The sequence below is a fragment of the Rattus rattus genome, chromosome 1, assembly GCF_011064425.1.
Source record: "Rattus rattus isolate New Zealand chromosome 1, Rrattus_CSIRO_v1, whole genome shotgun sequence".
In the NCBI taxonomy this organism is placed as follows: Eukaryota; Metazoa; Chordata; class Mammalia; order Rodentia; family Muridae; genus Rattus; species Rattus rattus.
Window position 1 is genome coordinate 1200642 of NC_046154.1, and position 21004 is coordinate 1221645.

General features: G+C 45.7%; 1 protein-coding gene across 2 annotated transcripts; it reads right to left on the bottom strand.

Moving 5' to 3' along the window:
* Nucleotides 1–126: 126 nt before the first annotated feature.
* Nucleotides 127–20695, bottom strand: Trmt10b (tRNA methyltransferase 10B). Of its 2 annotated transcripts, XM_032891271.1 has the most exons (9): nt 20444–20695; nt 14261–14471; nt 13613–13727; nt 10616–10740; nt 8914–9066; nt 6516–6594; nt 5901–5968; nt 1143–1266; nt 127–541 (listed from the first exon to the last, which is right to left on the bottom strand). In XM_032891271.1, the coding sequence occupies exons 2-9, from the start codon at nt 14441–14443 to the stop codon at nt 435–437; spliced, it is 954 nt and encodes a 317-aa protein (XP_032747162.1). In that variant the 5' UTR covers nt 14444–14471; nt 20444–20695; the 3' UTR covers nt 127–434. The 2 variants fall into 2 exon arrangements, with proteins under 2 accessions (XP_032747162.1, XP_032747170.1); XM_032891279.1 differs by lacking the exons at nt 10616–10740; nt 13613–13727; nt 20444–20695 and having other exon boundaries at nt 8914–9055; nt 14261–14355.
* Nucleotides 20696–21004: the final 309 nt, after the last annotated feature.

Consider the following 21004-nt stretch of genomic DNA (forward strand, 5'->3'; position numbering starts at 1 on the left):
AAGTAGGGCAAGCTGGGTGGGACTGAGACAGTGAGGCCTACTGTGGCACGTGTCCGAGCTGGTGAAAATCAGCACGTTTACAGAAAAGTAACTTTTTGTAAGTTAAATGAAAAGCTCAGACAATCATTTAAACATCTCTAAAAGTAGACCTTTTATAAAAACAGGATGTACAAAGCATGAGTTAACACCCAGAATGACATATTTTAGTGATTCCTTAACACAAACATTTTTGAACCATAATGTTTTATCAGGACACTTCCAGTGAGCCAGGCTTTGTGTAAAACAGTGTAAAATGTGGTCCTTGCCTCTGATGGCTTTCAAAGATCCAAGACAGCATGTGGAGGCAAGTGTGTGCCACTGCCACCTTTTGCCGCATCCTTTGGTCAAGACACCCCAGCGCCTCACCCCCTGTAGCCGGAATCTCAGGCTGCCCATCATTCCACTGAATTCCGAAGAATGTAGCCTTTTCCTGGAGAAACCCCTTTCTTCAATGCTTCAGGCCAGTCACGAGTTTCCAAGTAAGCAGACAGGATATCGAACACTGTCAGGAGGTAAACGGATGTTGGTGACCTTTCAGGAGAAGAGACTAGTGAAGGACTAGTGAGTGTGGAGAAGGGTGTTGTGGGATGTCTTCACTGACCACACACTCTCTGAGTCACATGCGGTGTAGATCACAGGAGGAGAGAGGCAAGGACACAGCCCTGCTGATTTACAAGGTCTTAGCCTACACTGAACGCTTGTGAGTGGACAACTGCAACCAAGGAACACAGCACCATGGGAACACAGGGGCCTGGTGTAGCCTGCGGTGGGAGGGAAGGCAGTTAAGATGCTCCCAAGCTGAAGCCTAGAGGACAAAGATACTGGCCAATGAAGGTAGAGATGCGGGGTATTCTAGGCAAAGGGACATTTCATCCAGGAACAAGAACAAGATGAGGAACACCTCTCAATGTCCAGGATGGCTCCCAGCAGCAGAGTTTAGGTGTCATAGGAGATTGAGTCAAGGGCATTACACTTAAAGTGAAGCAGCAGCAGGATAAGCCGTCAAGTAGTCTTTGAGTAAACAGAAAACAGAGTCCATCCAAGACAGAGGACTAGCAAACAGCCCGTAAGGAAAGCATGTTGGGTTGGGTTCTGGGCAGTACCTTGGTTGATGGCCAGGATTTTGGAATGGAAGTTTTTCTCATTCTGGCACCTGATCATGTGTTCCTGGATTGGCAACCGGGCTGTCTTGACAGAGTATTCTCGGGCTTTTTGAAATGTCACCTTCTGTAAATCAAATTTTATTATAAAAATTACATATAATTTTTCATTGTATTCATTGTAATAGGCACTGCCAGCTTTGAAAATTCCTACACATCGCTACTTTTAGTTGGTAGAAACCAGGGATACGATTCAATCTTACACTTGTCAGAATGGCTAAGATCAAGGACACAAATGACAACTCGTGCTGGCGAAGATGTGGAGCAAGGGGAATGAATTCTCCATTGGTGCTGGGAGTGCAAACTGGTGTAGTCACTTTGGAAGTCAATATGGCGAATTTATGGAAGATTGGGAAATGATCTACCTCAGGACCCAGCTATACCATTCCTGGACACATACTCAAAAGACACTCCACTGTACCACAAGGGAACATGCTCAATTATATTCCTAGTAGCTTTATTCATAATAGCTAGAAACTGGAAACAACCCGGATGTCCCTCAGTTGAAGAACGGACAAAGAAAGTGTAGTACATTTACACAATGGAATATTACTCAGCTATTAAAAACAGTGACGTCATGAAATTTGCAGGCAAATGGATGGAACTAGAGAAGACCACCCTGAGCGAGGTAACCCAGACCCAGAAAGACAAACTCGGCCTGTACTTACTTAGGAGTGGCTGTTATGGTACAGTACAGGAAAAGCAGGTTACAGTCCACAGGCCGAAAGAAGCTAAGTAACAGGGAGGGCTCAGGGCAGAGGAGTGAATCTCACTGAGAAGGGGAAACAACAGACACTGCCTGTGGATGGGGAGAGGGGACTGAGTGGGGTGAAGGGGTGGGATGGGAACAGGAGGGATCGGGGTGGTGAGGGAGAGGGCACTGGAGAGACAACTGGAACTCGGAGGTAGCATGTCTGGGAGGAGCTACAAACCTAGGGCAGTGGAAACTCCCAGGATACAAGGGTGACCCTGGCTATGACTCCTAGCAGTGGGGATGTAGAGCCTGAACCGGCCACCTCCTGGTACCAGGCAAGACTTCCAGTGGAGGGACTGGGACACCAACCCAGACTCAAAACCTTCAACCTACAATTTGTCCTGCCTACAAGATGTGCTGGGGTAAAGGTGGCACAGAAGTTGTGGGAGTGGCCAATCAATGTCTGGTCCAGCTTAAGACCCATTCCATGAGAGGGACCCACCCCTGACACTGCCCAGAGGGTGAACCAGGGGCTATCACAGGGACCCATAATAGAACCAAACACAAATGACAAAAAAAAAAATTAATGAAATGATTCCTAATGATATTCTGCTATACTCATATTTCGGTCATTTGAGAGGCTTCATCCAGCAACTGGTGGAAACAGATAAAGAGACCCAAAATTAGGCAGAACTTAGAGAATCCCGTGGAAGAGGTAGGGAAGGACTGTAGGAGCCAGAGGGGTCAAGTACACCCCAAGAAAAGCTACATTGTCAACTAACAGGAGCCATAGGAGCTCACAGAGACTGAAGCACCAAGCAGACAACATGCATAGGACTGACCTAGACACTGCACATTTGTAAAGCTTGATCTTCTTGAGGGGTCCCTAACAGGAGGATCAAGGGGACCCTTCCTCCCCACTAGATTGCTTATCTAGCCTAAACAGAAGATGTTGGGGCTGAAATCTCGGACAGGATGGTTCCATGTGGAAAGGTTTAATGAGAGAAGAAGAGTAGGAGAGGGGAGGAACAAAGGCCAGCCATGGGCACGTGGAGGGAAGGGTGGGATGGGGCGAGGAGGGACAGAGAAGAGAAGAGTAAGAGAGAACAAGAGGGAGAGGAGGGGCAAGCAGCCTCCTTTATAGTCAGGCACAGCTGGCTGTTGCCAGGCAACTGTGGGGCGGAGCATGCCTGGCTGTTGCCAGGTAGCTGTGGGGGTGGAGCTCAGACAGAGTCCCAGCAGAAGATATACCTAACCTTAATGCAACTAGATAGGCCATGGCTGGTTGATATCCATAGGAGGCCTCCCCTTTTCTGAAGAGAAATGAAGCATGGGTGGACAGGGAGAGGGACAGTCTGGGGGTAGAGGAAGGAGGGGAAACTGTGGTCAGACTGTAAAATAAACAAAATAAAATTTCACATCTAAGCAGCATCCTGCACTCACTGAAGTTCTGGACTTTACAGCCTCAGAGGGGCCATCTGCCTGTCGCAGGAAACGTGATAAGTCAGAGGTTAAGTAGTGACCCCAAATCTGAGATAAGGCTCTCCTCCCCTTCCCAACTACCTATTTTAAAATACCTCAGATCTAAGAAATCTGAAAGAATCATTAAATTAGCTCCCATCCTGTCACCTACATTCGCCAACTAACATGTTATCAAATTTCTGTGAGCCTCGGCCATTCTAACACTGCACCTCACACTTGACCTCTCACTGGAGGGCAACAGCTCTCTCCCCCTCTAGCACAGTACTGTCTTCACTTCTAAAAATCCTGTAAGATTATTTAATACACAACCATTATTAAAGTCTCCCCCGAAGGTCTTTGGTAAAACTTTCCTCCTAATCCATAATACAATCAAACCACACTGACAGTTTCTTGTTTGTAGGAAGGGCTCACAGGGGCTTGAATGATTCTGACTTAGCCCCCCAGGTAGATGGGACCATACACACATCACTAAACCTGTGTTTTATTTTGTTATGCTCCTTCAAGACAGTCCCCTCTCCCCCCGGTTTGGTTTAGTTTCTATTATAGTGGCTCTTTTGAAAGTCCTGCTGTCTTGCAGAATGGACTTCTTGATTCCTTGTGACTGCATTGACAGGAAAGAGTGTCACACCAGGAGGCCCAGAGTGTCACTCCTGATGATGCCCAACCTCATCGAGTTTGGAGAGGATGGAAACCAAAAATGGGTTCATCTGATGGCACGTTCTTGCCTTGGTACTCTGCCAGGGAACGCTCTGAGAGCGTTTACTTATATAATAGAATATTCTGTTATGTATATTATAATGGAACACAGCATTTATATGATAGAAACAGACAGCTCAGTCAGCTCCCTGAATCAGGGATTATACTGGGGATCAACAGTGACTTTCTAATCCCTAGAAGCAGGCTTCTGTAGGAGCCCCCACCATACAAGATGACTATTATGACGCCACGGAACACTTAGATCCACACATTTAACTGTACTAAAACTAAGCACATGTTTAACACCAATGGTAGCTCAATCTATCATTGAATTGCTCTAAAACTAAATCCAGCTAAATGATAGGTTGAGCTGCCATCGGTATTAAACATGTGCTTTGTATATGTGTGTCTCACACATGGAATATTTCTTTTTTTTTTTTTTTTGGTTCTTTTTTCCGGAGCTGGGGACCGAACCCAGGGCCTTGCGCTTCCTAGGTAAGCGCTCTACCGCTGAGCTAAATCCCCAGCCCCTACATGGAATATTTCTACATCCACTATAAACACGTGTAAAACAGACCAACAAACATGCCTGAGAAAATGGACCATGATGCTTTGAGGGTTGAGGGGTGGGAAGGACACTTATTTCTCACTACATTTCTTTTTGCAAGTGCGAACTGTTGTATCATTATTCAACTTAAAAACTATGCAGTATGCGTTACTTAGTGAATGTAAGCAGAGAAGATTTATATTTATATAATAGAAACAAAGTTTAAAACTTCAAGTACCAGCTTAATTATTCCAACTCAACAAAAGAATACTGAAGAAGAAGTTGGAAAGATGGTCCAGCAGCTAGGAGCATTTGTTGCCCTTTACAGAGGACCTGGGTTCTATTCCCAGCATCCATAGGGGCTAACAACCATCTATGACTCTAATTCCAGGGGCTCTGATGCCCTCCCTCTTCCGAGCAGGCATGCACACGGTACACAGACAGATGTGTGAGCAAAACAGTCCTGTATGTAAAATAAAAAACAAACCTAAAAAAGAAGTGTGGACAACCCTCCCGAAAGAAAGTCAGCCTACAAGAAGCTGACCAATCTCTCACAGAGAACAAAGTGCTGGGAAAAAGAATGCTGAGCCGAGATCAGAGTCAACCTGGCAGAGAGGAGAGGAGAAGCAGCGAAGAATGGCTGAGTCGGAATCACCTGACTCTGCTCCTGTCAGTCAGGACGGCTGATGAGAAGAGGGACCTCCAGGCAGGAGGGGCCCCCTATGAACAAGCTCTTCTTGTTCCCACACAGCTGCTAGGCCTTCTGGGGAAATGAACAACAGGGCAAATGCCTCTACTAAAACTGGTATAAAACAACTGGAAATTGTTGGTGAACCCCTTTAATCCAAGCTCTTAGGAGGCAGATGCAGGTGGATCTCTGTGAGTTTAAGGCCTGCCTAGTCTACAGAGCAAGTTCCCAGGCAGCCAGGGCTACATAAAGAAAAACTGGTTTATGGCTGGAGAGATGGCTCAGTGGTTAAGAGCACTGGCTGCTCTTCCAGAGGTCCTGAGTTCAACTCCCAGCAACCACATGGTGGCTCACAACAATCTGTAATGGGATCTGATGCTCTCTTCTGGTATGTCTGGAAACAGCTATAGTATACTCATTTAAAAAAAAAAAAAAAAAAAAAAAGACAGCTACAGTGTACTCATATACATAAAATAAAAATAAACCTTAAAGAAAGAACCTGGTTTAGAAAACAGAAAGAAAGGAAGAAAGAAAGAAAGGAAGAAAGAAAGAAAGAAAGAAAGGGGGTGGGGTGAGGCTAAAATGTCGACTTACCTTCTGAATGCTCTCATCTACAAGTCCACCAATAATGTAAACTGTGCTCAGATCAATGTCTTCAAGAGCTAATGGAAAGATGAAAGCCACTGAGATCAAATTTGTTTTAAAATTTCTAAATCCAAAGAAAGCAAAAGGAAAGGAACACCAACAATATTAATACACCGAATACGTCACAAACTAAAGCCTGCTGGCGGACCTGAAGAAACGCAGGTGCTGTGCCCAAAGCAGCGCTGGGTTAGAAGGGAAACAAAACCACAAGTGGAGAAACGTGAGATGAATCTGAGAGGGCCATGGCCGACCTAACACTAGTGAGAGCTACAGAGGGCAGTCTAGGGAGGGAGGGTAGGAGGACGGGAGGACGGGATATATATAAATACACACTGACCAAAGCTGGCCAGGAAGTGATTGCCAGGCAGCATGCAAAGTCCAGCAGAGGATAGAACCAATCTCTGCAGCACTGGCTATCTGCCCACAAGAGAGGTCAGCTCATCCCCCGGTATTTCCTCCCACGGTCTCACATGGAGTGAGAGCAAACGTACTGCAGGGAATGCGGCAACAGGAGACGAGGGACCAAGCTCTGTGTGAACCCACGGGGGAAGGTCAGGTACTCACGGTGTTCAGAGTCAGGAGTCAGGTACACAAGGGTTTCCAGGGGAAATAGGCTAAAACAGTCTTCTTCTGTCACATCGAGCTGGAAATACAGAGACAAGTACCCGAGTGGAGTGGGGTTAAAACTGCATCACGCACAACTCAACACCGGTTACCCAGCAGCCCGAGGCCGTCTTGAAAAGTGCTTAGTTGAGACACACAAACAAGCACATGTATTCAAACCACAGAAATGAGACGGAGAGTGGCAGGTTCCCCCAGAGGGACAGGGGGCATACACCAGGACTTCAGGTGAGGGAGTGGCTTTCTGGTGAAAGCAACACTGGGGCTGGAGAGAGGTAAGACTGACACAGGGAAAACTGAAAGAGTCAGAGCAAAGGGAGATCACCTCAGAACGAACGGCAGGGACTCAGGGTATAGGGAGAGGCTGCAGGAATAGCACACTGCTGGCTGTGCAGCCCTCACACCTATGGCCTCCGCAGCTTCCCCAGGAAGGCTGTAATAACTCAGTCCCAGCTACACAGTGCACGGAGGGGCATTTTTAGTGCCATGTTTTGGAAACAGACCTGGATTCTCACTAGCCTATCTACTGCTACCTTTACCAGACCCTCCGCAAAGAGTGCAAAGTCCGGGACGTCTTCCTAAAAGACACCTTGAAGCCTCACTGCTCCTCAAATATTACTAGAGTATACGGTTTAGCATGAACTAGACAGGTTATGAAACATGGTTCTAGATGGGAACATTAGTTTGCCAAGGAAGGGCAAGAATGAGAAAAATGTAATTACAAGAACAAATGAAAGATTCTGAGACCTTTTAGATTGCCACAGTGAAAAGATACCATTTATATACAGACATTGCAGGTCCCCTCAGCATCGGTGGGGACTGGTTTCCAGATGGCCCCATAGTCACTAAAATCTAAACATGTTTGTGATGGTTTGCATGTGCTTGGCCCAGGGAGTGGCACTATTAGAAGGTGTGGCCTTGTTGCAGAAGTGTGTCACTGTGGAGTGGGCTTGGAGACCCTCCTCCTAGGTGGCTGAGGATGCTCAGTCTGTTCCTGGCTTCCTGGAGTGGCACTATTAGAAGGTGTGGCCTTGTTGCAGAAGTGTGTCACTGTGGAGTGGGCTTGGAGACCCTCCTCCTAGGTGGCTGAGGATGCTCAGTCTGTTCCTGGCTTCCTTCAGGTGAAGATATAGAACTCAGTTCCTCCTGCACCGGGCCTGCCTGGATGCTGCCATGCTCCTGCCTTGATGATAATGGACTGAACCTCTGAACCTGTAAGCCAGCCCCAGTTAAATGTTGTCCTTTATAAAACTTACATTGGTCATGGTGTCTGTTCACAGCAGTAAGACCCTAACTAAGACAATGTTCAAGTCCCTTATATAAAATACCAATGTTTACATTTAAGTTATATGTTCCCGAAGACTTAAAACGATCACTAAGTAAACCACCTCTAGACTATCCTAATGCCTGGCACCACAATAGTTCTCGTGCTGTAGTTTAGCTTCCTCTGGTTGTTTGTGAGACACGTGTCACAATGGCCTAGGGCCCACTATGCAGTTCAGGCCACCCTCAAACTTGTGACAGTCCTTCTGCCTCAGGTTCCCCAGTGAGCCACCACACCCAGCTCTACTGTATTGCAGAGGGAATAAACGACAATAAAAAAGTGTCTATGTGTTCACTACAAGTGCAATTTGTTTTTAAAATATTTATTTATCATATATGCAGCATTCTGCTTGAATGTACACCTGTGGGCCAGAAGAGAGCACCAGATCCTCCTATAGATGGTTGTGAGCCACCATGTGGTTGCTGGGATTTGAACTCAGGACCTCTGCAAGAGCAGTCAGTGTTCTTATCTGCTGAGCCATCTCTCCAGCCCTCAAAATATTTTTTAAAAACTACGTTTAAGCCACAGGAGTGAGAGCTCAGTGGGTAAAGACACTTGCTCGGAAGCCTGACTTGAGTCTCCTCCCAGGACCCATGTGATGGAGAGAAAACCAGCTCTCACTGTCCTCTGACCTCTGTGTTTGTACCATGGTACACACACACACACACACACACACACACACACACACACACACACACACACACACACACACACACACTCTAACAGAACAGATGAATGCAGTAAGAGTGCAGCTGAATGTAAGGATGTGGAAGCCATGAGTGGAAAGCCAGCTGCACATCAAAGAACGAACGAGTAAAACCTTCCTATTGGGACAGAAGCACACTTAGATAACGCAGGTAGCACGCTAGGGGAGTCTTTTTCTTTTCTTTTCTTTCTTTTTTTTTTTTTTCTTTTTTTTTTTTCCGGGGCTGGGGACCGAACCCAGGACCTTGCGCTTCCTAGGTAAGCGCTCTACCACTGAGCCAAATCCCCAACCCCACGCTAGGGGAGTCTTACCACGTAAGCAGAAAATCCATCATTCATCCTCAGGCATTCCTCATAGAGGGGGCTGTCAGTTGAGAATCCAGTAAGGTAAATCCAAAAGGGCCTGCTGGCTTTTTTGTTTGAACCATAGAGCCTTCGGATCTGTCCGGCCAACCTACTCAGTTCCTGTGAAGCGATAAGGACGATCGAGCCTTTGACATGGAGGCATACCAGCCCTAGCAGCAGTCACTCCCTGGGCGCTGCTCCACAAGTCTCCCATGGGCTAGCCTGGCTCCTTTTACTTGGGATTGATCACATACAGAAGTGCCATGCTCCAAGACATAGCAGACCAAGGTTAAGATGATGACACTAGTCGGGAACTGCTCCTAAGTACAAAAAACGGAGAGTTCTGCCTCCCACTGACTCTGCCCATGGTATGTGGAAAGACTTCTGCTTTTACACCAAGTTCTACTATAGATGTATTAAAGAGGTCAGGTAGAGTTCAACACTTCCGTGCCCGTTAGGTACATTAGGCACCATCCCCCTAACTTTAAGAGATGTTACAATGTTGGAAGTTCTAACTTTCCTCCCTAATCCTAGAAAGTTTTTTTTTAATAATTTATTTTGATTTGTGCTACACTGAATAAATGGCCTACAAGGCTTTGGATTTGATTTAATCTGCTCTCGGTTAGTGTAAGGAGAGACTCCCTTGTCCATTCTGATTTTTTATGGCTGTTCCTCTGCCTCTGAAGCACTGGGATTTAAGGCATGCACCACCACCTCCTGCCTTCTTGTTCATTCTTTAGAGGCTGCAGTTAGAGGTCCCATTGAGAACCTCAGAGATGTATTCTTCCTAGCTTCTCTGAGAAATGTGTGTCATTAGCACACCCAACAGTGTCATCTGGAATTAGGTCAACTATGGAGTTAGGCCTCACATTGAGGCCCAGGATTATGTGCTGGACTGACTTCTGGTACAACTGAGAGGATCTCAAAAATCAAGCCCCCGTGCTCCAAGTCTGCCTTTCCAGATGCAACAAGTGCCCGTAGCTAAAAAGCCCTTTCCATCAAGTAAAGGAGGCACAGGTCCTGCTTGTTCCTACCAGGTCCCAGCAGCCCAGGGAACATTCCAACAAGCCCACTGTGTTGTTCTGTGGGACCCAGGGACCCATCTCATCCTCAACGGGACAAAGCCAGCCCGCTGCTTTCTCTTCCCAAACATGACCCATGTGGCTTTGTGTATCATGTCACATCCTCCTCCCTGGGCTGTGAGCCCATGAGCTGATTAGACTGCTGTCAATCTCATCTGTCCTGAATCATAAGGCATTGTGTCCAGCCGTCTCCAGAACCCTTGGGGACAAATCCTCCCTCGCCAAAGAGAACATTGAGAAACGACTAAAACACAAACACTGCAAGAAGACCTCCCACCAGGGACCCTCCCGACAACATGCTGCGGGCTAGCATTTCTCTTCTAGGCAGAAGGACAAAGATTTAGTGTCTGGAGAATTTAACCAGCCAGGTTCCATCCAGACTGAGAACATCACGGCTGGAGAGAGAGGACAAACTGCAAACTAAATCAAAGAACCCGTGCTCCTTTCCAACAACCCCTGTGGAAGTCAGTTGCCTAGAACAGAAGAGCAGACACTTCTGGCCGACAGAACCACAGACGCTGGTGACCGTCCCCTTCCCTAGCCTGCACCCTTCCTTCCGTGCCTCCCTTGGCCTCTGGATGCTCTACCTTCTTGGACATGTGCTGGGTCATGCTCAAGTCAACACACAGTCTTGGTCCTGAGTGTTTGGCTTCCAAAAGTTTCTCTTTGGTTAAGGCTTTCAAAAAACGTTTGCTGTGCTGTGGGCAGGTGCCTGCGACAGAAATACCAGAGAGGATTAAGAATGGGATAGCACAGGTACTAAGGTCAACAATTAATCAACGGGGCTTCGTGAAATTGGGACGCTTCTGCGCGGCAAAGGACAGTATTTGGACAAAGTGGCAGCCACTGAGTGGGAAAAGATTTCTACCAATCACACATCAGATGGAGAACTAAAATCCAAAATATATAATCTAGGTGTCAAGAAATCAAATAATCTAATCACAAGTGGGGCACAGATCTGAACTGAGGATCCTCAACAGAGGAAACACAAATGGCTGAGAAAGAAAGAAATGTTCAACATCCTTGGCCACGGGGGAAATGCAAATCAAAACCATGAGCTTTCACTCATCAGAAAGTCTAAAGTCAATAACACGGGGACAGCTCATGCTGGCAAGGATGTGGAGCGAAGGGAACACTCTGTGGTAGGAGTGCAAACTCTGCAGCCGCTATGGAAATCAGTGTGGCGGTTCCCCAGGAAGATGGGAATTGATCTACCTCAAGATGCACTCTTGGGCATCACCCAAAGGATGCTTCATCTTACCACAGAGACGCCCGCTCAGCCATGTTCAGTGCTGCTCTATTTATAATCTTAGAAACTGGAAACAACCTACCCTCAACAGAAGACTGGATAGATGTGATACATTTACCCGATAGAGTAGTATTTAGCCATTTAAAAAAAAAACCGACATCATGAAATTTTCAGGTAGATGTGTTAGTATAAGAAAAAAAAAATTATCTTAAGTGAGGTATCCCAGACTCAGAAATATAAATATGTTATATACTTTCTTACAATGTGGGTATTAGCTGTTAAGTCAATGATAACGAAGCTACACTCCACAGAACCACAGAAGTTATGTATAGATTAAGGAGCTGGGGTATTCAGATCTTGTTAGGTAAGAGAAATGGGACAGATATGAGTGGATGGGGGGTTGCAGGAACAGGAGGATCAAGTCGGGTGGGAGAGAGAACTACGAAGGGAAAAACGAGGAGAGACAGCTAAAATCAACACCCTCTGAGGGGTCAGTATGCAAACCTAACACAGTAGAAGCTTCCTGATACTTATGCATATGTGAAGGTGATCACATAATGGGGAGACAGAGTCCCAACTGTTCATCTCTTGTCACCAAGGAAGCTTCCAGTACTGGGATTAGGTTACACCTGAGTTGTTGGCCAAAGGAGTCCCATAGGACTCTCCAAATCTCAAGGCTGTGACCAAGGCTGCTCTCCACAAACTGACAGCCAGGCCCCACTGCTGAAGACATCACCACACAACTCACAGAACATGAAGTTGAACTGGTGCCTTTGGTACAGGAAAGTACTCTGCCCACTACCAAAAGAGTGACATAAACTCCAGACAGTCACAGACCCTTTGATATCCAACGGTGTCCTGCCTGCAGGCATGCTAGGGCATTGGACGCATGAAGCCAATCGGCGTCTGACTTAAGGCCCACTCCATGAGATGAAGTCCATACCTGACATTGCTTGGGTGAGCGAGAACCTGAGATGAGATAGCCCAGGGACCTAGGGTAAAATATTACTGGTCTAAAACAAAAACTACAGAGTGATAAAATGATTCCTAATGACATGATCTACACTCATAGATCAGTGTCTGACTCAGCGGCCAGAGACGCTTCCTCCTGCAGCAGATGGGAAAATACAGAGATCCACGGGCAGACGTTATGCAGAGAGTGAGAGACCCGGAACACTCGGCCCTGAGTGGGACGTCTCCACCTAATCCCTCCCATCACGGCTCCAGGAACCCTTGCAAAGAGGATGTGGAAAGAGTGTACGAGCCAGCGGGGAGGGGAGATTTCGCCTTCTAAATCAACATGATCAAAGCTCATACGGAGTCTGAGGCAGCATGCACAGGGCCTGTGTGGGTCTGCACCAGGTCCTCTGCCTACGCATTAGAGTTCCAGCCCAGCGTGTTTATGGGATTCCTGTGTGGGTCTCTGACTCTGTGTCTTCTCTTGGGCTCTTTTCCTTCTGTTTGTTTCTCCTGTCCAACTCCAACGTGACGGTATGTGTTTTATCTTACTATATTTTATTATTGTCCCTTAGAAGCCTGCTTGTTTTCTAATGAGACAGACATGGGTTGGGTCTGGATGGGAGGGCAGTGGAGAGGGAGAGGAGGGGAACTGTAATCAGTCCTTTTCTACCTCTTTTCTTTCTCTCTCTCTTTCTTTCATTTCTTTTTTTCTTGTTTGTTTGTTTTTGTTTTTCTGAGACAGGGTTTCTCTGTGTAGCCCTGGCTGTCCTAGAACTCACCCTGAGACCAGGCTGGCCTTGAACTCACAGAGATCAGCCTGACTCTGCATCCTGAGTGCTGGGATCAAAGGCGTGTCCACTATGTCTGGCCAAAGGCCAGTTTTCAAAATACTAATTTGAGTCCAGTGTCTTTTCTGGACCTACTAGAACTAATAGCTCTTTTTGTACAACCCATGGGCTCTTCTGTGTAGACGAATCTCTTTTATTTTTGGTGCGGAGAATGGCTTAGAGAGTGTGCTAAATTCACTTGTTGTTCATTTGTAAGCTGAGTTATTTTAAGTATGTTATCTAATCTGAACCCATCTCTTCTACAAAAAGGGGATACTCATGGTACGCAGCAGCCCCGAGCTAATCAGTGCATGATTTTAAGGCTAGCACACAGCATGAGTAAGTAGGAGCTACCTCGGCATCATCCCTTCTGCTTCAAGTTTACAGACACAAAGGCTCACTTAGCTTCTACTTTAAAGGCAACCTTTGCGTTCACACTGGTACTTTGATTTGCAAAGGAACCGGGTAAATAGGCCCTACTCTCCGAGCAACATAAAAACAAGTTTGCTGAAAGCAATGACCTTTCACCTGCGATCAATCGCGCTTACCGTTACCCGGGTCTTCTGCACGCTTGGCTTTCCTTCGCTCTCTTTCCTGCTTCCGTTTGCTCTTCTTTGAGGAGACTATCCTTTCCCAGTGTCTCTGCTTTCTTTGCACATTTTTCTTCCATTATCCAGAAAACAAAATTGTTTGAGAACTTCATAAGCACCAGAAAGGAAAATGAACACCGGTCACCTTTTTTTTTTTTTTTTTTTTTCATTTATATATAAAGTTAGAGAGGAAAAGATTTTTTTGTCTTAAAAACAGGCCTAATGGCTTGTGTTTATTTTTAATTTTACCACTATGATCTTACAGGATTATTATAATTGTGTGCATTGCTCCGGATCTGACCCAGGGCCTTGAGCATGCAAGGCAAGCGTTCTCACTGAATAATTACAGAGAACATCACCCTCACCCTTCCGGTCCAAGGTTATAGAAAACTCATTTGGAACAGAATCTTAAAAACAGAGTTTAGAGTCCCTGATCCTTCTTGAGGCATCTCAAACTTTCTTTTAAATTTTTATTTACATTCCCATGACTACAATGAAAATGAAACCTTAATCTAAGTAGCAGGGAATTAAAATACACGGAATTCACTCTCGGCTCCCTTAATCTCCTGGATCAACCCTTAGAACAGAGCTCTCTGAGACACCCACCGAGCTCCACACGGCACTGTTTGCAGGGCGGCTCTTTTCTTGGGGGTCGTATTCCACATCCATCTGCAGAAGCTGGAAGCTCTCAGAGAGTCCATTTTCGTCTCCGGCCTCTGGGAGGCCTTCTGGGTCCTGCAAGGCCCTCGAGTCTGCTCTCTGAGGACTCCCTTCCCACTCACAGTCCATGCGCCTGTGCCACTTACACAGCTGATTCCTTACAACCAAAGGACAGACGGTGTTAGTGAGGAGCAGGTTGCGATACTGACCCGGAATGAATGAACCATGGAAGCATGCCGGAGAGCATTCCAGAGAGGCACGACAGCAAGGACAGTTCAGCAGCGAAGAAGCCATACCTCCAAGCAATCAGTACCCATGGAATTTGGAAAGCGGTGTGACAGTTTACTTTCAAATCAGTCCTTTAGCAAATATTTCTTAAACGTTTACCACATACGAGGTCCTGAGCCAGGCTGAAAAACTCTGAGAAGCACCATAACAGTGGTATTCGAACTCCAGAAACAGAGAAGCCAGTGGTGTGTGGGCAAGCTGACCTAGCACTCAGAGACTCACCCATCTCTCCCTGAGTGCCGGGACTAAAAGCATTCACTGTCCTGATAGTTCGGGGCTTCTTAAACATTTTCTGCTTGGAACCCCCTTTTCACTCTAGAACAAACTTAAATTACCTTAATTGTTCATTCCTGTATGTGTGCCGTGACACGTGTGCTTAGGTGGCAGGGGAATAAACGTACAGAGTGCGTGTGAAAATCAAAGAAAAACCGAATAGAGTCAGTTTTCTCTTCCCTTACTAGGACTCTGAGGACAGAAATCAGGTTATCAGGCTTGTCCAGCAAGCGCGTGGCCTTCCTGTGACCCCGCTGGATCTCACCAGGAAGTTCTTATTCGAGTCTAGGCATATACTCTATACAAGCCCACAGTATCTATGATAAACCATAAAGACATTCGTTCTGAAGCAATGCTGTGGTGTACAAATACTTTTAGCATTTATGAAGATGAGAGCACATTTGCATCCGAATGACAGGAGTGTGTTTGTTCATTTTCACAATAAAGAATTAGACCCTGGCTGACTCCCGGAGGACTGCTGCAGTGTTTCAGAGTTGATTGGTATTTTGATACTGGAACTGTCAGAGCTGAGAATGCCACTGTGCATAAACAGGTGGCACAACATGGCCAAGTATGTACTTCGGGAATTGTCGGAAGTTCTGTCCTAATCCCAACCCCAAATTCAATTGGTAATTTTAATGTTAAATATTTTATTTTTAAAAATTATGTGTAAATGTGTATGTTGAGTGTAGGTTTCTGCATGTGTGTGCAGCACATGCAGAGGCCATAAGGGAGCACGGATTCCCTGGGATTGGAGTTATGTTGTGAGCTGTTGTATTTGTGTTAATTCGGCTTCCAAAATTACACAGGAACTGGCACATCTACCTGTAAGACATTAGAGTCCCTGTCCCCAGTTGGCTTTGATTGGTGAAACAAAGTTGCTGACAGCCAATGGCTGGACAGGGAGACAGAGGTGGGACAGCTACTAAGAGTCAGCCCTTACTTTGTTAAGCTTGCTGTGCTAAAACCATCTCACTGGTCCCAAACAGTAGTTTAAAAAAAATATCAAACATTCTAACACAATACAACCTTAAAGAAATTCTATCTGGGGGGCTGGAGGGATGGCTCAGTGGCTATGTGCACTGGCTGCTCTTCCAGAGGATCCTGGTTGCATTCCCAGCACCCACACGGTGAGTTACAACCATCTGTAACTCCAGTTCCAGGGGATCTAAACTCTATTCTGGCTCTGAGGGTACCACACATGCCGTGTATAGAAATACACGCAAGTAAGAGACTCATACACATACAAATACAAAATAATTAAACAATTTAAGAACCATACTATTTTGGTAGCGTTTGGTAGATACTAATAAATAACAATGGGAAAACAGTAAAGAGTCTGTTTTCCATAACCGGACATTATGCTTCCGTAGAAACATAAGATTAGCATGTACAGCAAACCACTGCAGTTCAGAACACACCGCAGTCTCCTACGTGAGCGGAGGTGTGTCTGGGCATGCACGTTGCCACTGTGTGGAGGGATGGCGGGATCAGAGCTAAGGGATGGGCGTGTTGTGTTTGGAGCCATGCCAGCAGTAAAGTCACCTGGGATCCATCATGCTTCTGACTTGGAGTTAGTTTTGGGTCACTGCACGCTCAGGTTGCTTATCCCTCCCCCACCCCTTGACTCCACCAACCTCAAAACTAAGGTGAAATTTAGTTGTTTAAGTTTGGATTTGAACAGGCTCCTTGTTCCTGAGTGGTGGGACGGCATTTATGTCTGTCACAGATGCCCTCCTTGAGGTAGACAGGCACCTCACTGAGCTGTGAGAAGGACCGGATGTATTTCACTTCTCTGATAGAGTAAGTGCTGGGGAAACACTGGCCATTTTTGCTTCTGTCTGAAACCCTGTCAGTGAAGTTCTTGCAGTTTTTCAGTCTCCAGGCAGCTCTGGGTATGCACCACACACCCCTGTGGATGGCCATGTAAATGCTTTCTAGATTTGCAGTTGGCATTTATCTGCCTGCAGGGGCTAGGGCTTGCTTCTCATTCTACTCACTCTGTAAGAGCATAGTTCGTTCCTTCCTTCCTTCTTTCCTTCCTTTCCTTCCTTCCTTCCTTCCTTCCTTCTTTCCTTCCATTCATCCATCCTTCCGTGGTACTGAGGATTGAATCCAGGGCTTTGCATACACTAGTCAAATACTCTACCACAGAGTTAGAACCCCAGTTCTCCTTTTATTTTTCATATACTATACTCAGGCAGGCCTCAAGCCAGCAATCCTCCAGTCTCAGCTCCCTGTATAGCTAGAAGTTCATGTCAAAGCTACTAGGTTAAGTTTTAAATGTTACTTATTTCCTGAGTGTATCACATACTCAGGTTCTGAGGCCTGTGAAGCCGGAACATTACACTGAGCCATCTCCTCCCTCATCATTTGCTTTTGTTTTCAATGTTTAAGCCATTCCAAGCACTAACATGAACGAAGATGTACTGGTCCAGTAGTCAACAATCACCCCTTATTAAAGTGAGCAAACAATTTGTTAAAAGAACTGTAAGGGAGCAGAGACGGCTCATGGGTAACAAAGCTCTAACCCCAGGACACACATGCCCTGATTTGATTGGATGACCTTAAGTTCATCCCCTGAAACACATGTACCATAGTTCAAGTACCCCCACACACTATATACAGACAATGGTAAATACACTCCCCAATAAAACCTCTAAGGCTTAAAGTCTGGCATTTGCATACTATTCATAAAGCCCTGGGTTTGATCCCTAGCATCTCCAAGTAAATGAACGAAAACAAATTTTTTTTTGTTGTTTGCTTGTTTTGGGTTTTGGTTTTTAACAGCTTTTGGCTGTCCTGGAACTTGATTTGTAGACCAGGCTGGCTTTGAACTTTCAGAGATCTGCCTGCCTCTGCTTCCTGAGTGCTGGGATTAAGGCATGTGCCACCATGCCCAGCAATAAAGGCATTTTTTAAACAGCCAAATTTCACAGCCCTTGTCTTCTTCTCTGTGCATGACTATTTCTTTGGCCAGTAAGCATGACTGAGTGCCTCCTACAGGACAGGCCCTGTGGGAAATGAGTGCTTATAATGTCGATTTGAAAGTCTGGCTGAGAAGGAAAACGAGGATAGGAGAATTTTGAGGGGCTCTACTATTTTCCAGGACTGCTGCTGAAAAAGCTTAAAAGCTGGGTTGATATTTTCCCCACCAAACCAAATGGCTGGAGAGATGGCTCCGTAGTTAAGAGCACTGGCTGCTCTCGCAGAGGACCTGGACTTAGTTCCCAGCACCCACATACTGGTTGGCAACCCTCTGTTAACTCCAGTTCCAGGGGATCCAAAGCTCTCTTCCAGCCTCCAAAGGAATGAACGTTCACAGACATACATGAAAGCAAACCACTCATACACATAAAAATAAATCGTGAACATCAATAACTGGTATTTGTTGAACTTCACCACTTTCTTTTTTGTTCCTCATGCCTTTCTAAATTCTATAGTCCCTGAAGATGCTTTTCATACCAGGAGATCAAATAAAGACAATAGCAACCACCACCCTGAGCGTCTCTATTATAGGAGACGTCACACTCCTGGAGGCAGAGCCCACCTTTCTTCAGCTTTGCACCTTTGGTGGACCTCATAGGTCCCGGACACACAATGGGAACAAAGGTTGTCATCTAAGGGTCCCCAAAAAGCATGGGTGTGGCTGAGCACTTGGCCAGCCTTCAACTCACAGATCCGCCCTGCTTCTGCCTCCCAAGAACTGGAGTTAAAGCCCAAATATTCATTCATTCATTCATTCATTCATTCATTTGGTTGGTGGGTTTTTGTTTTTTTTTGTTTTGTTTTTTTTTAAGATAAGGTTTCTCTGGGCATAGATCTGGGGACTGGAGGTGTTGTTCAATGGTTAAGGCTACTTTTAAAGACAATCAGGGTTCTATTACCAGCACACATATCAGGCAGTTCATAACTACCTATTATTGCTCTCTAGGGGTTCAGATATGGTCTTCTGAACTCTGATGGCACTTGTACCTACACACACTTGTGTGTGCGTGTGTAAACACACATACATGTATGTGCACACATACATCATTAAAAATAAATCTTAAAAAATACAAATCTGAACCTACACAAGGCATTATCTATGCCCAGATTTGGTATTTCACCTCTTAATTAAAATATCTTTTCTAAAGGCAGGGAGAGCGGTATAACTTTAATCCCAGCAGTTGAGAGATTGAGGCAGGGAGATTATGAGTTCTAGGCCAGTGTAGCCCACACAGTGATTATACCCTATCTCAAATGAACAAGAAACCTTTCTAAGCCTTAATCATTCAATAGTTACTAAGGAACTGACACAATAATGTTATGTCCTGGGGATTTGGTGGTGACATTCACTCCATCTTTATAAGGCTCCAAATTTCAACTGCTTTGAGTTTACTCAGACTGGTCCTCCCGTTTCCCTACTCCACAACAAATCCTTCTCGAACTTGCACTGAACCTCACACAGTAAAGAGCATCCTAGGACCAGGGAATTAACTCAGTAGTGTTTGCCTCCCATGCACAAACCCATAACATAAACCAGCTGTGAAGGCTCAGGTAATGCTATAGGGTCAGAAGTTCAAGGTCATTCTTGGCTACATAAAGACTTTGAGCTTAGTCTGAACTACCTGAGACCCTGTCTGAAAATAAATACATCTGTGAAATATATTCATAAATATGCAACAGATATAAGAGCATCTAAATGTTTGAAAATTATACCACTCTTCTGCCTAGAATCAGCAGTATTTTCTATTTCACGCACAGTGATCCAAAATCTACACAGTATCTACATAGATCATTAAGGGCTATCCCGTCTGCCAAATTTCTTTTTTCTAAAGGATTTTAATTCCTCCAACTCACAGATCTGCCCTGCCTCTGCCTCCCAAGTGCTGGAGTTGAAGGCCCAAATATTCATTCATTCATTTGGTTCATTCATTCATTCATTTATCATTCATTCATTTGGTTGGTTGGTTGGTTTTTTGTTTTTTTTTTTTTTAAAGACAAGGTTTTCTCTGTACCCTGGTTGTCCTCGAAATCCCTCTGTAGACCAGAGTGGCCTCAAACTAACAGAGATCCGCCTGCCTCTGCCTCCCGAATTAAAGGCGTGCACCACACTCTGCCTATTTTATTTTTAAAAATTATGTATGTGGTTATATGCGCGTGAGTTGAGTACAAGTGTCTGTGGAAGTAAGAGGCAACGGATCTCCTGGAGCTGAAGTTACAGGCAGTCATGAGTCGCCCAGACATGGGTGCCGAGAACCAAACTCGGGTCCTCTGCAAGAACCATCTTTCCTACTAGCCCCTCCTCCATCGTTTTCTTTTGCTCTCTGTGGTCTACCTATTCCCCAAACATACTAAACATCCCAGTGTCTCTGCATAAACTGTTCTCTCTGCCCACATGCTCTTCCCTTAATCTCACACGTCCTCAGATCAGACATATTTTCACCATCCAACACGACTTATTTTTTGTCTGATGTTCCCACACCATTGCAATACAAGTAACTGTTCTGTTTACTCAGACTCTCAATAAATGCCTGAGTTAACACCACCATCTCCTCCTCAGACCTTTTTTAGCCCAAGTCCTACCTGATGAGCACAAACGCCGTGGCTCAGTGTCCAATCATCCTCTGTTTGCACAGGTCTCTCATTTTCTCATTCTGAGCCCTGCCACCTTCAGAACTAGAACACCTGCTTAGACCCAGACAGACTACAGGGAACGCGGGTCACGCTAGCTCGTGAGCTGCGTCCGAGGAAAGGCAAGACCCAGACGCCCCAAGGCTGTGGGGTGCGGTGGTCTCTGGGTGGGGACCTCGCAGTCTCTAGCCAACCCTCAAAACCAGACCTCAGCTTACCTGACACACCTTGCTCAGAAGTGACCAACACAGTGGGTCCCTCCCCCGCACCACTTCCGGTTCCTGATCAGCTTTGAGTGGCATTCTGGGAGTTGTAGTTTTCAGTCTAGCGACGTACTAGAAGATGCCAGTAGGTTGGGCTAGGCTTCTATACTCTGGGTTATCTGTCTATTAGTTGAGGATGGCAATTCCAGGTCCTCGCAGACCTTATATAGCTCAAACAGGTGTCAAGTCGCTTTCTGAGGTGAACCAAGCTTTAAATCACCTACTTTGTCTTTTTGGTCAGTTTGGGGAC

What these genes read in the sequence shown, in the direction of transcription:
- Trmt10b (XM_032891271.1), bottom strand. Translation starts at nt 14,443, where the DNA reads ATGGACTGTGAGTGGGAAGGGAGTCCTCAGAGAGCAGACTCGAGGGCC. An exon ending in TGCAGAAGACCCGGGTAACG is followed by an intron (nt 10,741 to 13,612) that starts GTAAGCGCGATT and finishes TTTCTGTCGCAG; the next exon opens with GCACCTGCCCACAGCACAGC. An exon ending in AATCCTGGCCATCAACCAAG is followed by an intron (nt 542 to 1,142) that starts GTACTGCCCAGA and finishes ACCTCCTGACAG; the next exon opens with TGTTCGATATCCTGTCTGCT.